The sequence below is a fragment of the Xiphophorus maculatus genome, chromosome 24 (assembly GCF_002775205.1).
Source record: "Xiphophorus maculatus strain JP 163 A chromosome 24, X_maculatus-5.0-male, whole genome shotgun sequence".
NCBI classification, from domain to species: Eukaryota; Metazoa; Chordata; class Actinopteri; order Cyprinodontiformes; family Poeciliidae; genus Xiphophorus; species Xiphophorus maculatus.
This window is the reverse complement of record NC_036466.1, coordinates 621,645-636,505: the sequence shown is the minus strand read 5'-3', so window position 1 is coordinate 636,505 and position 14,861 is coordinate 621,645. Positions and strand designations below refer to the sequence as shown.

Sequence of the window (14,861 nt, the reverse complement as noted above, 5' to 3'; positions counted from 1 at the left end):
CAGCAGCAGAACCTAATATCTACCACTTTCATTGTATCTGCTCTTGAGAGTACAGCCAATAAGTTAAAGGAAAATTAATAGCTCTCCTGGATTGGCCACTTTGCAAATGATTTTCTTTGAAATCTAGAAATACACAATTTTTAAAAAATCTATAAAATGGTGGATTTTTAGTTTATAAGATGGAATTATGTTCTACAAAAACATCTGTAAGTCAATGAATCTGACATATTCTTTCTCTTATTATTGTGGCATTAAACATATACATTTTTATGTAACTCTAACTGACCTAAACAGGAGACGTTTGGTCTGATTTAATGAGAGGCATTGAGAAATAAAATGTGTATTTGGGTTTTTTTTTGTGTATGTACATTTTTTGTTTCAATTGCACATGTATCAGTTTGTTAGCAGTATATTGAGATAGAACACTATACCTGAAAACTTTGTAACGTTATGAATGGGAGAATAAGAAGAACACTGTCTTACAATAACCTCTCATTATTTTTGATATAAGCAAATTCAAATGACGTTAAAAACATGAAGTTTAGTTTCATTCAGTGTCAGACATTGTGAGAAAAACCTTTGAATTTTTGGTACAGTAGGTTTAAGTATATTGTTTCAGCTGTATATTCATGTTTTATTCATGAATATTTCTTCTGTTTTGACTTTAAAACCTTGTTTTACTTAAAAAAATATCTCCACCTAAATGTTGACAACACAGGCTTTGGGGAAAAAATCTCCCTTTTGTACAAGTTTAAAAATTGAAATAACAGGTAAAAGTGTATTGGCTTCATTTAAAATGTAATCCTAAAGAGCAAGAGCTGTTAAAGAAGATCAAATAAAACAATATATTTTGTTGTTGCAGTGTGCAGATCTGTTTTATTTTTCTGTGTTGTGTAGTTTCTGTAGCAGGAATGGCTTACTTTACATTTAGATAAAAGTCTAGATGTTTCTGAAGGGGCCGTAGTCGTAAACAAAGGCCCCATTCCTTGCCAAGAATCCTTTATTTTCCGTACAATACATCACCGAGAAATGTAATGTGGCTTGTTGCATTCGCCATGCTGTAAATCTGCCATGAAAAAAGCAGCATCATCAGCCTTGCGGATCAACATGCCAGGCTCATAAAACCTCACCGTCACTCTGTGTGTTGTTTCGACGTGAATATCTGAGTCGAGGTTGAGCCGAAGCTCGCCATCAGCTTGAGAGCGCTGGCAGTAAAAGCTCGCACGGAGCAAAACAGGCCTTCTGGGAAATGTCGGCTATGAGCTCAAAACATACTTTCCACATCGGCCTGGTTGAGTCACTACTTTGCGTTTGCATGAGTATAAATAGAACTGTCTAAAACAAAAATTTGGGGGAAAATGTATTGTGACCTATTTGCTGATTGGAAGCTGGAAAAGCTGTGCTAAGAAAAGTACCGCCTGAGAAACTTGTTGTAATATTCACACAAGTATTTAAAGACTTGAATGACTGTTAATGGTTTAACACAAACAGTCTTTTTGATGTCAGCTAACTCTAACCCTACACTTACAAAGCCACTTCAAAACCCTCATTTTGTTCTTTTGAGGTTTTCAAATGTAGGCAATAAATATTGTCCATGTAAAAATAATCCAAGAATAGATGAAAAGGAAAGACATTAGCCACTTTCCCAAAACATTTTGAGGACAGATCAAGATCCTCACATCTCCCTGTGTTTTGTTGAGGGTGGTAGATGTCAACCTGTTTCTCCTAGCTAACGTCTGTTGGGGTAAGTCGGCTTCATGTGTTGAATGAATGTTGTAGAAATGACAAGTGGTTTAATCCAATTCAAAGGTAGCCCTCATTTATCCCAGAAAATCTCAGAAAAACATTTATAACCATCTAGATCCTGTCACAGTTAGAGTCAGAACTAATTACTCCTAAATAAGAAAGAGAAACGAGGGCAGAACCACTGCTGAGCAAAAATAATGCAAAGGTCCATCTTAAATTTATCAAAAAACATCATGATGATCCACAAGACTATTGGGGAAATCATAGTGTGCATCCTGCTCTGTGAAACCGACAGCATTTCAGAGAAAGATAATCATACCTATAGTCAGGGTGGTGACAGTGATGATGTAGGGCTGCTTTGCTGCTTCAGGACTTGAATGACTTGTTATAATTGATGGAGTCATACATTCTGCTCTCTAGCTGAAAATCCTGCAGAGGAAAGTTCAGTTTGTGATTTTGAACTCCAGGACACTTGAGTTGTTCAGGAGAACAATGATCCAAAGCACACCAGCGTGTTCATGTCCAGATGGCTCACAAAACCAAAGCGATGGTACAGGAACGTCCTGAATCCCAATCTAAGAGTTTAAATTATCAAAAAGTATATATATATATATATATATATATATATATATATATATATATATATATATTACATTTTAATTTGGCTGAATTAAAAAAGAAAAACTACAAAACACAGTAGACCAAAGTTCCTCAACCGTGATGTTAAAGAGTCGTTACCAGTTATATATAGATGGAAGTTATTGTGATCTAGGTTGGTTTTCCCAGTTAGGGGTCAATTACTTTCTCACATATGGCCAGGTTGAGAAGAAAGAAACAAAACCAGAATGTAGAAAGGGGCAAACACTTTATCACCACACTGTGTATACCAGTTAAATCAGAATTTCTAATTATTCCTAATGTTTAATTTTTACACATTCTCATCTTTTTGGATAATGTGTGTAGCCAATAAAAGAGAAGTGGTGTTCTTTGAAGTGTTTCACTAATATCAGTGTGTATCTCAGATCTGTTTCAGAAAGCCATCATCCAGAGTGGGACAGCGCTGTCCAGCTGGGCCGTCAATTACCAGCCTGCAAAGTACACCCGATCCCTCGCTGAGAAGGTGGGCTGCAACATGCTGGACACCATCGACCTGGTGGAATGCCTGCAAAAGAAAAACTACAAGGAGCTGATTGAGCAGTACGTCACACCTGCGAAGTATCACATTGCTTTTGGGCCTGTCATTGACGGTGACGTAATCCCAGACGACCCACAGATTCTCATGGAACAAGGGGAGTTTCTGAACTACGACATCATGCTGGGCGTCAACCAAGGCGAGGGGTTCAAATTTGTTGACGGCATTGTGGACAGTGAGGATGGAGTGTCTGCCAATGACTTTGACTTTGCAGTGTCAGACTTTGTGGATCATCTCTATGGATACCCAGAGGGAAAGGACACTCTGCGGGAAACTATCAAATTCATGTACACCGACTGGGCAGACAAGGAAAATCCAGAAACCCGTCGCAAGACCCTTGTGGCGCTCTTCACCGACCACCAGTGGGTGGCGCCAGCTGTGGCCACAGCTGACCTTCATGCCCAATACGGCTCCCCCACCTACTTTTATGCTTTTTACCACCACTGTCAAAGTGACATGAAGCCCAGCTGGGCTGATTCGGCCCATGGTGACGAGGTACCATATGTGTTTGGGATCCCTATGATCGGCCCCACAGATCTCTTTAACTGCAATTTCTCAAAGAACGATGTGATGCTGAGTGCAGTCGTCATGACCTACTGGACTAATTTTGCTAAAACAGGGTAAGTTTCAAGTTTTTCTTAAACATTTTTTCTTATCCTTGTCTTTTCTCACTGTGATTTACTATAGACGGCTATTAAACAGGCTTATTTTCACTTCAGTTCATATTAGTTATTTATAAATGACACCTATAAATGTGGTGCCCTACATAATATTCACCTAGTTGTTCTCACATATACTGTATTTGCTATGTTGAGATATGGAATAATTATTGAAAAAGTTGTCTTGAACTTATTTAATATTTATTATAAAATATGGTTTTGGTAATGACAGCATCGAAATGTCTCCTATTTCATCTGCAGATTCTTATCAACCATGTTCAAGTACATTTTTCAATTCATCCTTCATTCAGTGACATGGTAAGCAACTAAAAAAGTCGCTTACCATGATGAATAAAAAAATGACTTGTGAAATATTTTTTACATAGGCTCATGTAAATACAAATGCAAAATACAAACAAATAAATAGATGAAAATGAATAAATAGATACATTATTCAGTTAATATTTTTAAAAATGCATGATTAAGTGTGAAAATCAAGAAATACAATAATCTAGTGCCAGTAGCTACTGACCATCTGGCCATTGGTCAAAATGCTCTGTGAGAAACTGCAAAACACCTAACAGCTTCATCCCAGCCTCTACTGGCCTCATTTAAAATGCTAAACACAATGACAAGATAATTAGAAAAAGACTGAACAAGCAAGGCTTTTTAAAAACAGCTTAAAGAGGAAATTGTCTTATTGCTAGAAAAAACATGGCAGTATGACATAGGTTTACAAAGCTGCATCTTGAAAAAAGACAAAACTTCTGGAACTTGTGAACAGATGAAACCAAAGTAGAGATGTTTGATCCCATAAGTTCACACCAACCGGCCGGCATAGTGCTGACGTCCTCAGGATGATTTGACCTAGATTTGAATCCACAAGATCTGGATTTGATTAGAGTTGATAGTGGACCAAGAAGTCATCTGTGTGCTACAATATTATAGACAAATTGCAACTTGACATGGCATGAAAGATCCTGTCCCCATCTCCCTGCTGGAGTGCAACAAACTACTTGCCAACGATGACTACCATTGGTTTTAGCTGTCAAGTGGTCAACATAACACGGTAAATCTTAATTGCACGCTTGATATCTGAAAGGAAAAGACACTTTGATATTAATAGTCAACACTACCACAACAATAATAAGGTCCAAGAGTATCACCAGATCAGGAAAAAGTTTTAATTAAAAGTAGGTGAGCTATGCTAGTTTGACTTTGACAATCTTAACACCTAATCTGTAACGACTGAATGTTCTTGCTCTTTGTGTGAGAAATGTTTGCTTGGTTTTTGGTGTTGAATCCTGATACACTGCTGGAGCTGTTGTCAGTCAGTCACTATGGCAACGGTTCTGTGTGAAGCACAGCTGACATAGAGAGCAAGAAAAAGAATACCAGTGGTTTTGAGCTGTTCTGCATTTTTTCTGCTGTATTTTTCCATTTGCAGTGAACTAAATTAATAATACCTGCATCTCCAGGTTTCAATTTGTTAACTGAACTTTTTTTCTGTGGCAGAAAAATGGATAGCAAGTAAAATAATAGTATTTTTGCCCTCCAGTGTCGTACACATGGGCAAAATCTCTGGATGTAAACATTAACATGCAATGTGTTGAGAGTCGGCTATGAGGAAATATATCTCTCATGATCTATGCAAGGAATGTAATATGATAGAGCAATACAGAAAGCAATTACTATAAGTTGCTAAAGATAGCTCTACAAGCTGTTGAATCATTAAGTGAACTGTTATTTTTTCTCAAGCATGGTTTACAATGATTTAAATAATTGTAAAAGCTGATTTTATTTTTTCTTTACTGGTTCACAAAGGTTCTTGTGCAACTTGTACAAGGTTACACACACTTAAAGTTTTCTGTGTGACTTCTTCAACACACTCTATGCACATAAGACATTCTGAAGTCTTAGTACAAGATAATCAGCATTTCACATTGCACTCTCATAGCCAAAGATATGCGTATAAAGCTCTAGACACCTCTTGATAAATCAAATTACCAGTTAAATGTTTTCTAAAAAAAACATTTACTATTAATGCTCCAAACCTGGATTCAGGGACAGGGTATCAACAAATATTGTTACTATGATTAGCTGTTTAACGATTAGTCTGTGAGTCACAGAGATCAAGTGGGGGTTAATAAAACACATTAAATCCTGCCCTGGTGTTGCTGTAGTGCTGGATTTGCTTGCTATTTATATTTGGATCACGTTTCTTTGCTTCACTCACACCTTGAGATTAGGCATCAGGTTGTTTGCGGCCCAGTCACACTGAAAATTCACTTTAAGGCGAATAAATAAAGTCTTGATCAGCATGATAGTCTGCAGCATTTCACCGCTTGCTGTTTGGCTCCAATTCAATTGATGCTTGATCAGCGGGGGGATTGGTCTCCTCACACACATTTTGGGTAGGCTCTTTTCTCTTGCTGCTTTTTTTATGCACTTCCAAGACGGCGTTTACTGAAAGCAAATTTATCACTTGGAGAGTTGCTGTTTCTCAGCAAGCCTCCCCACCTCGCTGCAAAGTCTCCAGTTGTGATCACCTCAGATTGTTCTGATTTGATAGAAAATGGCAGACGTAATTAGAAATATAGAAAAACTGGAGGTGATAAATATTTGATCTTCTGTTGCATATCGTCACTTTCCTAAAATAATACCTCAAGACATTTTTTTTGTGCCTCAATCATGTTTTGGCAAAAAATGACTTAGGAAGGTAACGATATGTGTGTTCACTTTGGAAAAAAAATACAGTTTCCATTTTTCTTGATTGCTTGATTTTAATAGAAAAAATAACTTACAAAAATTTCAGAAAAAGCCCATCGTATACAAAGTTAAATCAGATGTCTTGTCTTGTCAGATTAACACTCTGTCTGACAATAAATTAAACTATAATGTTCATGTTTCAGATCAGTCAGTTCTGAAAATTTATGTTTGCTGGAAGCCAGAATGGTGAAACACAATATGTTTCTTTGAAATCAGAAGCAAACATTCAGCAAATTTACTGTTCCTGATGGGTCAGTTAACAAACTCTGGATCACATCAACAGCTGAAACTGTAGATATGAGTTAAGGCAACATGTAAAACACTTTGGCTTCTTGTACAAAATCAAAAGGAGATCTGTCCAAATATGTGAAACAGAATTGTGGACTTTTATAATATCTAAAGTTTCCTCCTTCCTCTGTTCAAACTATTTTATGAACAGTATAGTAATGGCCACCAATCATCCTGTTTAAGAGGATTGTTGGTCTACAATCTGAACCCAGTAACAACGGTTCTGTTCAGAGGAATTGGTGAAAATTACACCAAACCAAATCTTTTGACCCAAGTTGTAAATTTTAAAGGTTTGACCAAATACTAAAAAATTAGAAAAAAAATTCAGTTTAAAATTAAAAATGTATCTTACTCTGCTGTTCTTCAGATAAAAGTACATTTTGTAATTCATCAAAAAAAATGTCTGATTAATACCAAATGAAGCAAAAGCAAATGTTTGATTTTTTACAGTGTAGGTAAAGACCTTTTTTCTACTGTAAATCTTCACTTGATTTTTATCCCATTGAGTGAAGGTGACACTTATGTTCTAACTTGGATTCTGGCACTTTATCTTAGTCTCCATATGGCACCAACACTTCAATCAATCAGAAATGTTTGAGCCCATCATGTTGTGTGTGTGAAACACACCATTTATCCATTTTTTATACCCACTTTGTCCTTGCGGTGACACACATACACTGGCTCTAGTGATGGTTGGGAGACCTACTGACAGGTCACCAGTTCATCTCCGGGGCAACACAGAACCCAACAGGACATACAGCTGAGCATGCATGCACATTTTGACTGTCTTCTTACCCATGCGTGTTTTGAATTGTGTGAAGAAGACACCAGAGAGTACCGACACATACACCGGCAGAACCTAAAGACTCCATGCAGAAGTCTTTAGGAAAGATTTGAACCCAGAAATCTTTAACTGCATTTGATTTTCATTTGAACCTGAAAAGGTAAAACCAAAGAGCTATTTGGAAATGGAAGCTACTTCTTCCATTTCTTCTAAATGGAAGAACGGTAATGGTAGATATAAAATTACCATTAATCACCATCTTTCTGGAGTCCACCGTATGAGGCGATGCTGATGATAAAAAGGTGAGGGACCAGCATATAACTACAGATGAGCTTTTTAAGGATCTGAATCCAAACGAGACTTTCATTAGAAAGACACACTACCCCATAACAGGTCTTGAAGCTGAACACATAGCATGACTTCAGTTTTATTTTGAACAACTACAAGACTTAAAGGAGGCTTCGGAGAAAGTGCAGTGGTCAGATAAAAAACTCAAAGACATTTGGTAGAAAAGAACTTCTTGAACACTACCCTGCAAAGGTTTACATCGACTCCACCAAACTTGGAAACAACTTGTTGGGAAACTATCGTAAACTCTTGGAGTAGAACATTCCTCCTAGGAAAGTAAACAGACCGTGTTCCCATTTCTAGGAGGATCCCAGGAGGCATCCCAGTCAGATGACTTACAAATATATTTCAGTCTCAAGTTACATTTTATTGATTGGAAAAATGTCTCCTTGCAGTGTAACAATGCAAATATTGTTCATACACATCTAAAAGACACCAGAGGGAGGCAACACTGAATTCATTCCAGCTTCTCCAAGTCCATTACAGCATCTGTTGCATAACACTGGTGATGTTTATTTCACGTTTAATTTACTTACCAGAAGAAATGGAGGGAGTGTTTGGTAAAATTAGTCATGGAGGAGAGAAAATAAATCTCAATCATTACAAAAATCTGGACATAAATAGAGATTGGCGGTTCTATAGGCAAGGAAGGTTTAAAGTGTTCTGTTTAATCTATCTCTAAAGCATTCAGTGGGAAGGGTGATGTCTGTTCTAACATATGTTTGTACAGCAATGACAGGCCTTGAGGGAACTCTTACCACATGCCAGCAATCGTTTTTGTGTGGCTCCATATGCAGCTACCAGCTGGAGGGCGAACCTTACTGGATGACTGTTTTGACCCTTCCTAAGGAGGCAGTTTAATCAGGCAGATGTGCTGCTTTTATCATCTACCAGTGGTACTGTTGACACCAAATAATTGCATACTTAAGTTATAAGAAAATTATATTAATTTTATTTGATGTTAAATCTGACTAAAACTTCCCTTTATTCCACAGTTAACTGAATTATTTTGTTGAATTATAAGTATGAGAATTATACTGCTCAAAAAAAATAAAGGGAACACTTTAAGTGTTAAACACCTGTTTAAGTGTTCCCTTTATTTTTTTGAGCAGTATATATATACATTTTTTTTAATGTTTGCATATAATCAAATAAACCATGACTTGGGTCAAATATTTTGGTAAAACATGAATATTGTGTTACCATTGTACATACAAACAGGCACACTCTCTAACATATAGGAGGATTTATCCAGCTAGAGCAAAGTGATACTTCTTCATTCATGGTCACCAATCAAATTCGATTTTTTTTTTTTTGACTCTGGTAAAATTTTAAATTGCTGCCATTTAAATCCTGTGAAGAAGCAAATTTAGAAATAGAAAAATAATAAGCCTGTAAAAGATTTTTAGAAGTAGGATGTCATGAAATGGTGGTGAGGCAGACGCAGATGGAACCAGGTTAGATGAATAATAAGGATTTAATGAACAAAAAATCCAAAACAGTCCAAAAAGAACAGGCAGCACGACTGAGCGGAAGCCAGGGCTCAACGTCGGTAGCAAATGGTATCACAAAGGACACCACGAAGGACTGAGCACACATTCGACAAGGACCCGACACAGACACACAGGTGACACTAAATACACAGGAGGTAATTACGGGGACGAGAAACACCTGGGGACAATCAAAGGGAGGACAGGACAACACGAAGACTCAGGGACACAGAAAGCTCTAAATAAATACACAGAAAAACACAGAACATGACATAGGAATATTCAGGGCATTCAGCACAAAGCAAACAAAATCTTATGAAACAGTGAAGAGTCTTATAAAGAGGCTCCAGTGGGCTGCATGATTGTAACCACTGACTGGAAATCTGCTCTAGTGTTTGCAGATATAAATTGACTTTCACACCTATAGTGTAAAAAAATCAGTAGACCATCTAAAATTTGTAACTACTTAGTTTCAGAAATCTTTGCTCAGCTTTGTCTCCCAAAAGGCCTCAATTACTTGTACACACTTTTCTTCAGTTCCTTGTTAGGACCCTCAATAAACTGACACCAACATCCTAATGGGCTGCAGAGTTCAGCGGTGATGACTCTGCAGGAGATTTAGAATGGATTCCTGGGCAAAATTCTTCTGACTGAGTGAGGGGCACAGTATTGTTCTGGTCCAGTTTATTATCCTAGAAAAAACTCTGCTTCTGGCTCAGTGTGTCCTGAAAAATGGATCAATGTTTGCCAAAACAGAATCCATCTGAAACATGGGAAGCTTTCAGGGATGCTTGAGCCGAGCAGCTTAGTTCCTGGTTCCAATGAGGAAGTTGTGATTGCCAAAGGTAGTGAGGGAGGCATTAAAGGCAGGAGACAGTTATTTATTTTTTTTTTTTTGATAACCTTGTTTTTTTGAATGGCACAAATAAAAACAAATAGAAAAGGAAAACAGGCAAGTTAATTTTTTTTTGGAAAATTATTTATGCTCCACTAACTTTTTAGCATTTTCAAATATTATAACTCACAAATTTTGATTTTTTTGGTGAATTTTCTACAGCATGAAGTAATATATGATTGCAAGGGAGAAAAACAAAAGTTCCAGTAACTAACCATGACCCAATCAATGTGTGTTATTGGCAAGAAAGGATTAGTATGACTCTCTATCCAAATGCAGTCAGGGTGATTTTTTTATTTTTTGGCTTTAATCTACCAACCAGCTCGGCACACAGATTGTCATCACTGCATGATTTCAACCACACCTGCTGTTTGGCCCCTTTCAGAAAACACAGTGAGGGAACATAAGTATTTGACACACTGTAGATTTATTTATTCTAATGTTTTCTTACTAATAATGGAGGTCTAGAATTTCCATTGTTGGTACACATCAACACTGAGAGACATCACCTAAAATATTACAGAATCACATTGCCCTATCAAAATAAAAATAAAAAATACTGTATGATTTTAAATGATTAATTTGTATTTTATTGCATAAAGTAAGCATTTGACACAATAGGAAAGTGGAACTTTTCTATGGTATATTCACCTATTCACAGGTGAATACACTCACAGGTAGGTAATTGATGTACAGTAGATCTGCATGAATAAGTGATTCCTGACTAAGATGTTCAGATAAAAGAGGCCAATGTCCAATCTGAGCAGAATCAACATCAACAGACAGCAATGCACCTAAAAATATCTGATTCTCTTTCAAAAACAGATTTTGGTACAATAAAAATAAAAGTATTCTGATTCTAATAAAATACTTAAAATATATTTTATTTAAATCCTGTTAAATAAAATATAAGGGTAATAAAATAGAATCAGAATCAGAGTCTGCATTTTGCAAAAAAAAGTTATAACCTGATTGATCAGAGAGGTGAAAACATGAACTACTCTGCTGCCAGTGGGATCTATGAGTCCTTCCCTTAAGCAGTGGATTTCTGGCATTGATCCTTGTGTGAAAATTTCTCTTCAATCACTCATGATGTTTTTGTCATGACTTTTATTTTTATTTCATTTTATTTATGTCTTTTTATTTGGACCAAAATTATCTAAAGGACAATGAACAGGCAGCCTGTCCTTTGGGTTTCCTATGTTTTGCCAAATGACTTCTGGCATTGACCTCAAACAGAGCAAAGCTGAGAGAACACAGGAGACTGTGGTATTACTGCTTAGTGATGAAATACATCTATAACCCTTAAATTAACTTACAAATAAATACATTTTGCTTTATGCATCACTAGAGCAGCAAGAGGGCAATCTTAGGATTAGATTTATCATGGATTCAAAAATCCATAATAAAACAATAAAGTATTGCTAACATATAAGAAGAAAACCTCATACTAAGAAGAAAAGAACTAAAAAAATCCTATGATTTTTGTAATAAAATGTGCTGAAAATAAACCAGCACTTGGAAATTCATTACTTTTGAAGAGATGTGGTAATAACTCAGTTGTACATGACATACATTCGTCCTCAGTGAAACAACAGATACTTGCTTTGGTTTGGTTTAGATTCTAAACACTGATACTTATGTAAAATGTATTCACACCCATCCAGGAAAAGATCTAAGACATTGAGAATACCTGTCATTGACTATTGATAGTCGATATCATTGATATGAACGTTTCGATTGTAGCTCTGGCTGTATTTTTAGGGTGGTTGTCCTGTTGGAAGGTGAACCTTCCCCCGAGTCTTAAGAATTCTGCAAACAGCTTTTCTTCCCGGATAGTCCTGGATTTAACTCCATCCACCTTCTACCAGCTTCTTAGTCCCTGCTGATGTAAGCATTCCCACAGCATGAGGCTGATGCAACCATGTTTCACACTGCAGTTGGTTTGTTCAGGGTGATGTAAGAAACCTTTAAAAATTCAATCCCTATACAATAATCCATTACCTTGTCAAAACACAACGAATTGTGTTGTGAGTATATGAAAAACTGCAACAGAGCAACTCTCTGTTGCCATGTGATTGATAGGAAAAGACTTTACTGAATGGGTTTTGAATTAAAATTTTTACTAAGAATATTGTTTTTGTTTTTCTCTCTTTCAGAGATCCAAATCAGCCAGTTCCACAAGACACAAAATTCATCCACACAAAGCCTAACCGGTTTGAAGAAGTAGCCTGGACTAAATACAACCCCAAAGACCAGCTCTACCTTCACATTGGCCTAAAGCCAAGAGTACGGGATCACTACCGGGCTACCAAGGTTGCGTTCTGGCTGGAACTTGTTCCACATCTTCACAATATAAATGAGTTTTTCCAGTATGTGTCCACCACCACCAAGATACCGCCACAGGACACCACCCCGTACCCTTACACCAAACGCTTTCCAGGGAAAAACAACTGGCCGTCCACCACACGCCATCCAGGAGTCCCTTCTGCTAACACCAAGCAAACCACAGACCAACGCAAGAGCGGAGACCTGACTGAGGAATCAACCGTCATGATTGAGACCAAGAGAGACTACTCCACTGAGCTCAGTGTCACCATCGCTGTAGGGGCGTCGCTGCTTTTTCTCAACATCCTCGCCTTCGCGGCACTCTACTACAAGAAAGACAAGCGGCGACACGAGTCCAACCGCCGAGTTCCAACCCCGCAGCGCAACTCCGCCCCAGCGAACACTTCTACTACAGCCAACGATGTGGCACACATGCAGAGTGAGGAGCTGATGTCTTTGCAGATGAAGCAGCAGCAGCTTGAACACGAACATCACCACGAGTGTGAGTCCCTGCAGAGCCACGACACACTGCGGCTCACCTGTCCCCCTGACTACACCCTCACGCTACGCCGGTCGCCTGACGACATCCCGCTGATGACGCCCAGCACTATCACAATGATCCCCAACTCACTGGCTGGCATGCAGCCTCTGCACAACTTCAACACGTTTGGCGGGAGCCAGAACAGTACCAATTTGCCCCACGGCCACTCGACAACACGGGTATAGCTGAACTGGGCCAGGACCAATCCAGATTCCAACACAAAGCAAGTATGTGAAATTGACTGTGAAAAGCACAGACTCCGAGTCTAAGCAGATGATATTTTGTTATCACGCCTTCTTGAAAAGGGTGCATTGCTCATAAACTTCTCAAGAAATTCAGAATGAATGTTACATTAGTAACTCTTTTTGAAGCAGAGCTTCATAGAAGATTTTACTTAAAAGAAAGCAACCAGGACTGACTGTTAATATCCTTATAAGGGGCAAAAAAGCCTTTATGAAGGTTTTTGAGCCAGAAATACACAAGACAACAAAACAGCAACAAAGAAGCTTCATCTTTTCAGAATCTTTCCTGCGTCGGACACCTGATCTGGGCACACAATTCTACACCCCAGCCTGATATGTATTTATGAAAACTTTGCAAAAAAATAAATAAATAAAAAAAAGAAGAAGAAAACTAAAAGGGAATATAATTATGCGTGCAAATACAGTAAAAGATGTTTTTAAAAAGATTTTAAAAAATACAAAGAGCTATTTCTATTTTTGATTTGTTTTTGGTTTTATTTTTTTTGCTGGGATGGTTCTTTTTTTGTTTTGGCTTGTGCTTTCAGTTTTGTGTGTGTAAATATATCCCAAAAAATAATCTTTTTTTTTTTTCTGGCTACAGCTTGTGTTTCATTAGTTTTGTCAGAATGACCAAAATGCGAACACAATCCCATCAGAGGAGATTTCTTCGGTTCATCATATGCAGTACTGTCTTGTGTGTTGGTTGATGTTCACTTTTTAAGACACTCAAGGTCCGGAAAGGAGATTAACTCAGTATTTTCAGTCTGACTGGATCTCATCCTGTTCTGCTTCTATTGCTTTTCTTTGTGGATTTTTTTTTCCAGCTTATTTTTGTCTTGCAATCTCAGCTCTGCCTGAGCTTACAATGTGACCAGCAATGTATTCTTTAGGAATAAAAAAAGGCAGTGAATTTTTGTAATAATATTAGTTGGATATGTTTGTAAAGACATCTATGTTAGATATTTCCAATTGTCATATGCTAGCAATATGTAAAATATTGTGCCAGACTTGTGATATTTTGGTTTACACAAGCAAGTGAATGAGTGTAAATATTAATATTAATTACTATGAAAACAAAATAAGTACCCATTAATGCCCTTTCCATTTTGCATCCTATATCAGGAGAAAAAGAATTACATCCACAAAATTTTACGCTGCATTTATAAATTGTATAAAAAGGTATATTCTTGTCATTTGGTCCCCAATCCAGTCAAGCTAACAAGGGTTTTTATTGTAGTTTTAAAATCCTTAGTTTGTTTTATTTCTTTGCAGTTTTGCCTTAAGTGATAATAGACCTATTTCTGGCTGGACCCCTGTATAAATTTTTTCTGCAACATTTTTAATAAAATATCACAGTATTTTCTAAAAAATAAAATAAATAAACAAAAGAAAGAAAGGAATGGATTGCTTATTGGCACTGACTGGGTGGTGTTCTTTCTCAAAACAAGTTACACACAACATGAGTGTGGAGAAAAAATCTTTAAGGAGTTCAGTTTGGTTCAAGTCTTTTAAAGGAAATGAAAAATGAGTAGGAAGGAGCTCTGATCACATGAGAGCAAAATGTCTTTACTTATATATA

The 14,861-nt window shown here is 37.2% G+C and overlaps 1 protein-coding gene across 1 annotated transcript in view; it reads left to right on the top strand.

The window, feature by feature from the left end:
* Positions 1 to 13,781, top strand: part of nlgn4x (neuroligin 4, X-linked) — a 97,664-nt gene extending 83,883 nt beyond the window's left edge. The window contains exons 5-6 of the mRNA XM_005809966.2: positions 2,769 to 3,558; positions 12,331 to 13,781. Of these exons, the coding sequence (XP_005810023.1) occupies positions 2,769 to 3,558; positions 12,331 to 13,225 (1,685 nt within the window). The 3' untranslated portion in view covers positions 13,226 to 13,781. The remainder of the gene's footprint in view (positions 1 to 2,768; positions 3,559 to 12,330) is intronic.
* Positions 13,782 to 14,861: the final 1,080 nt, after the last annotated feature.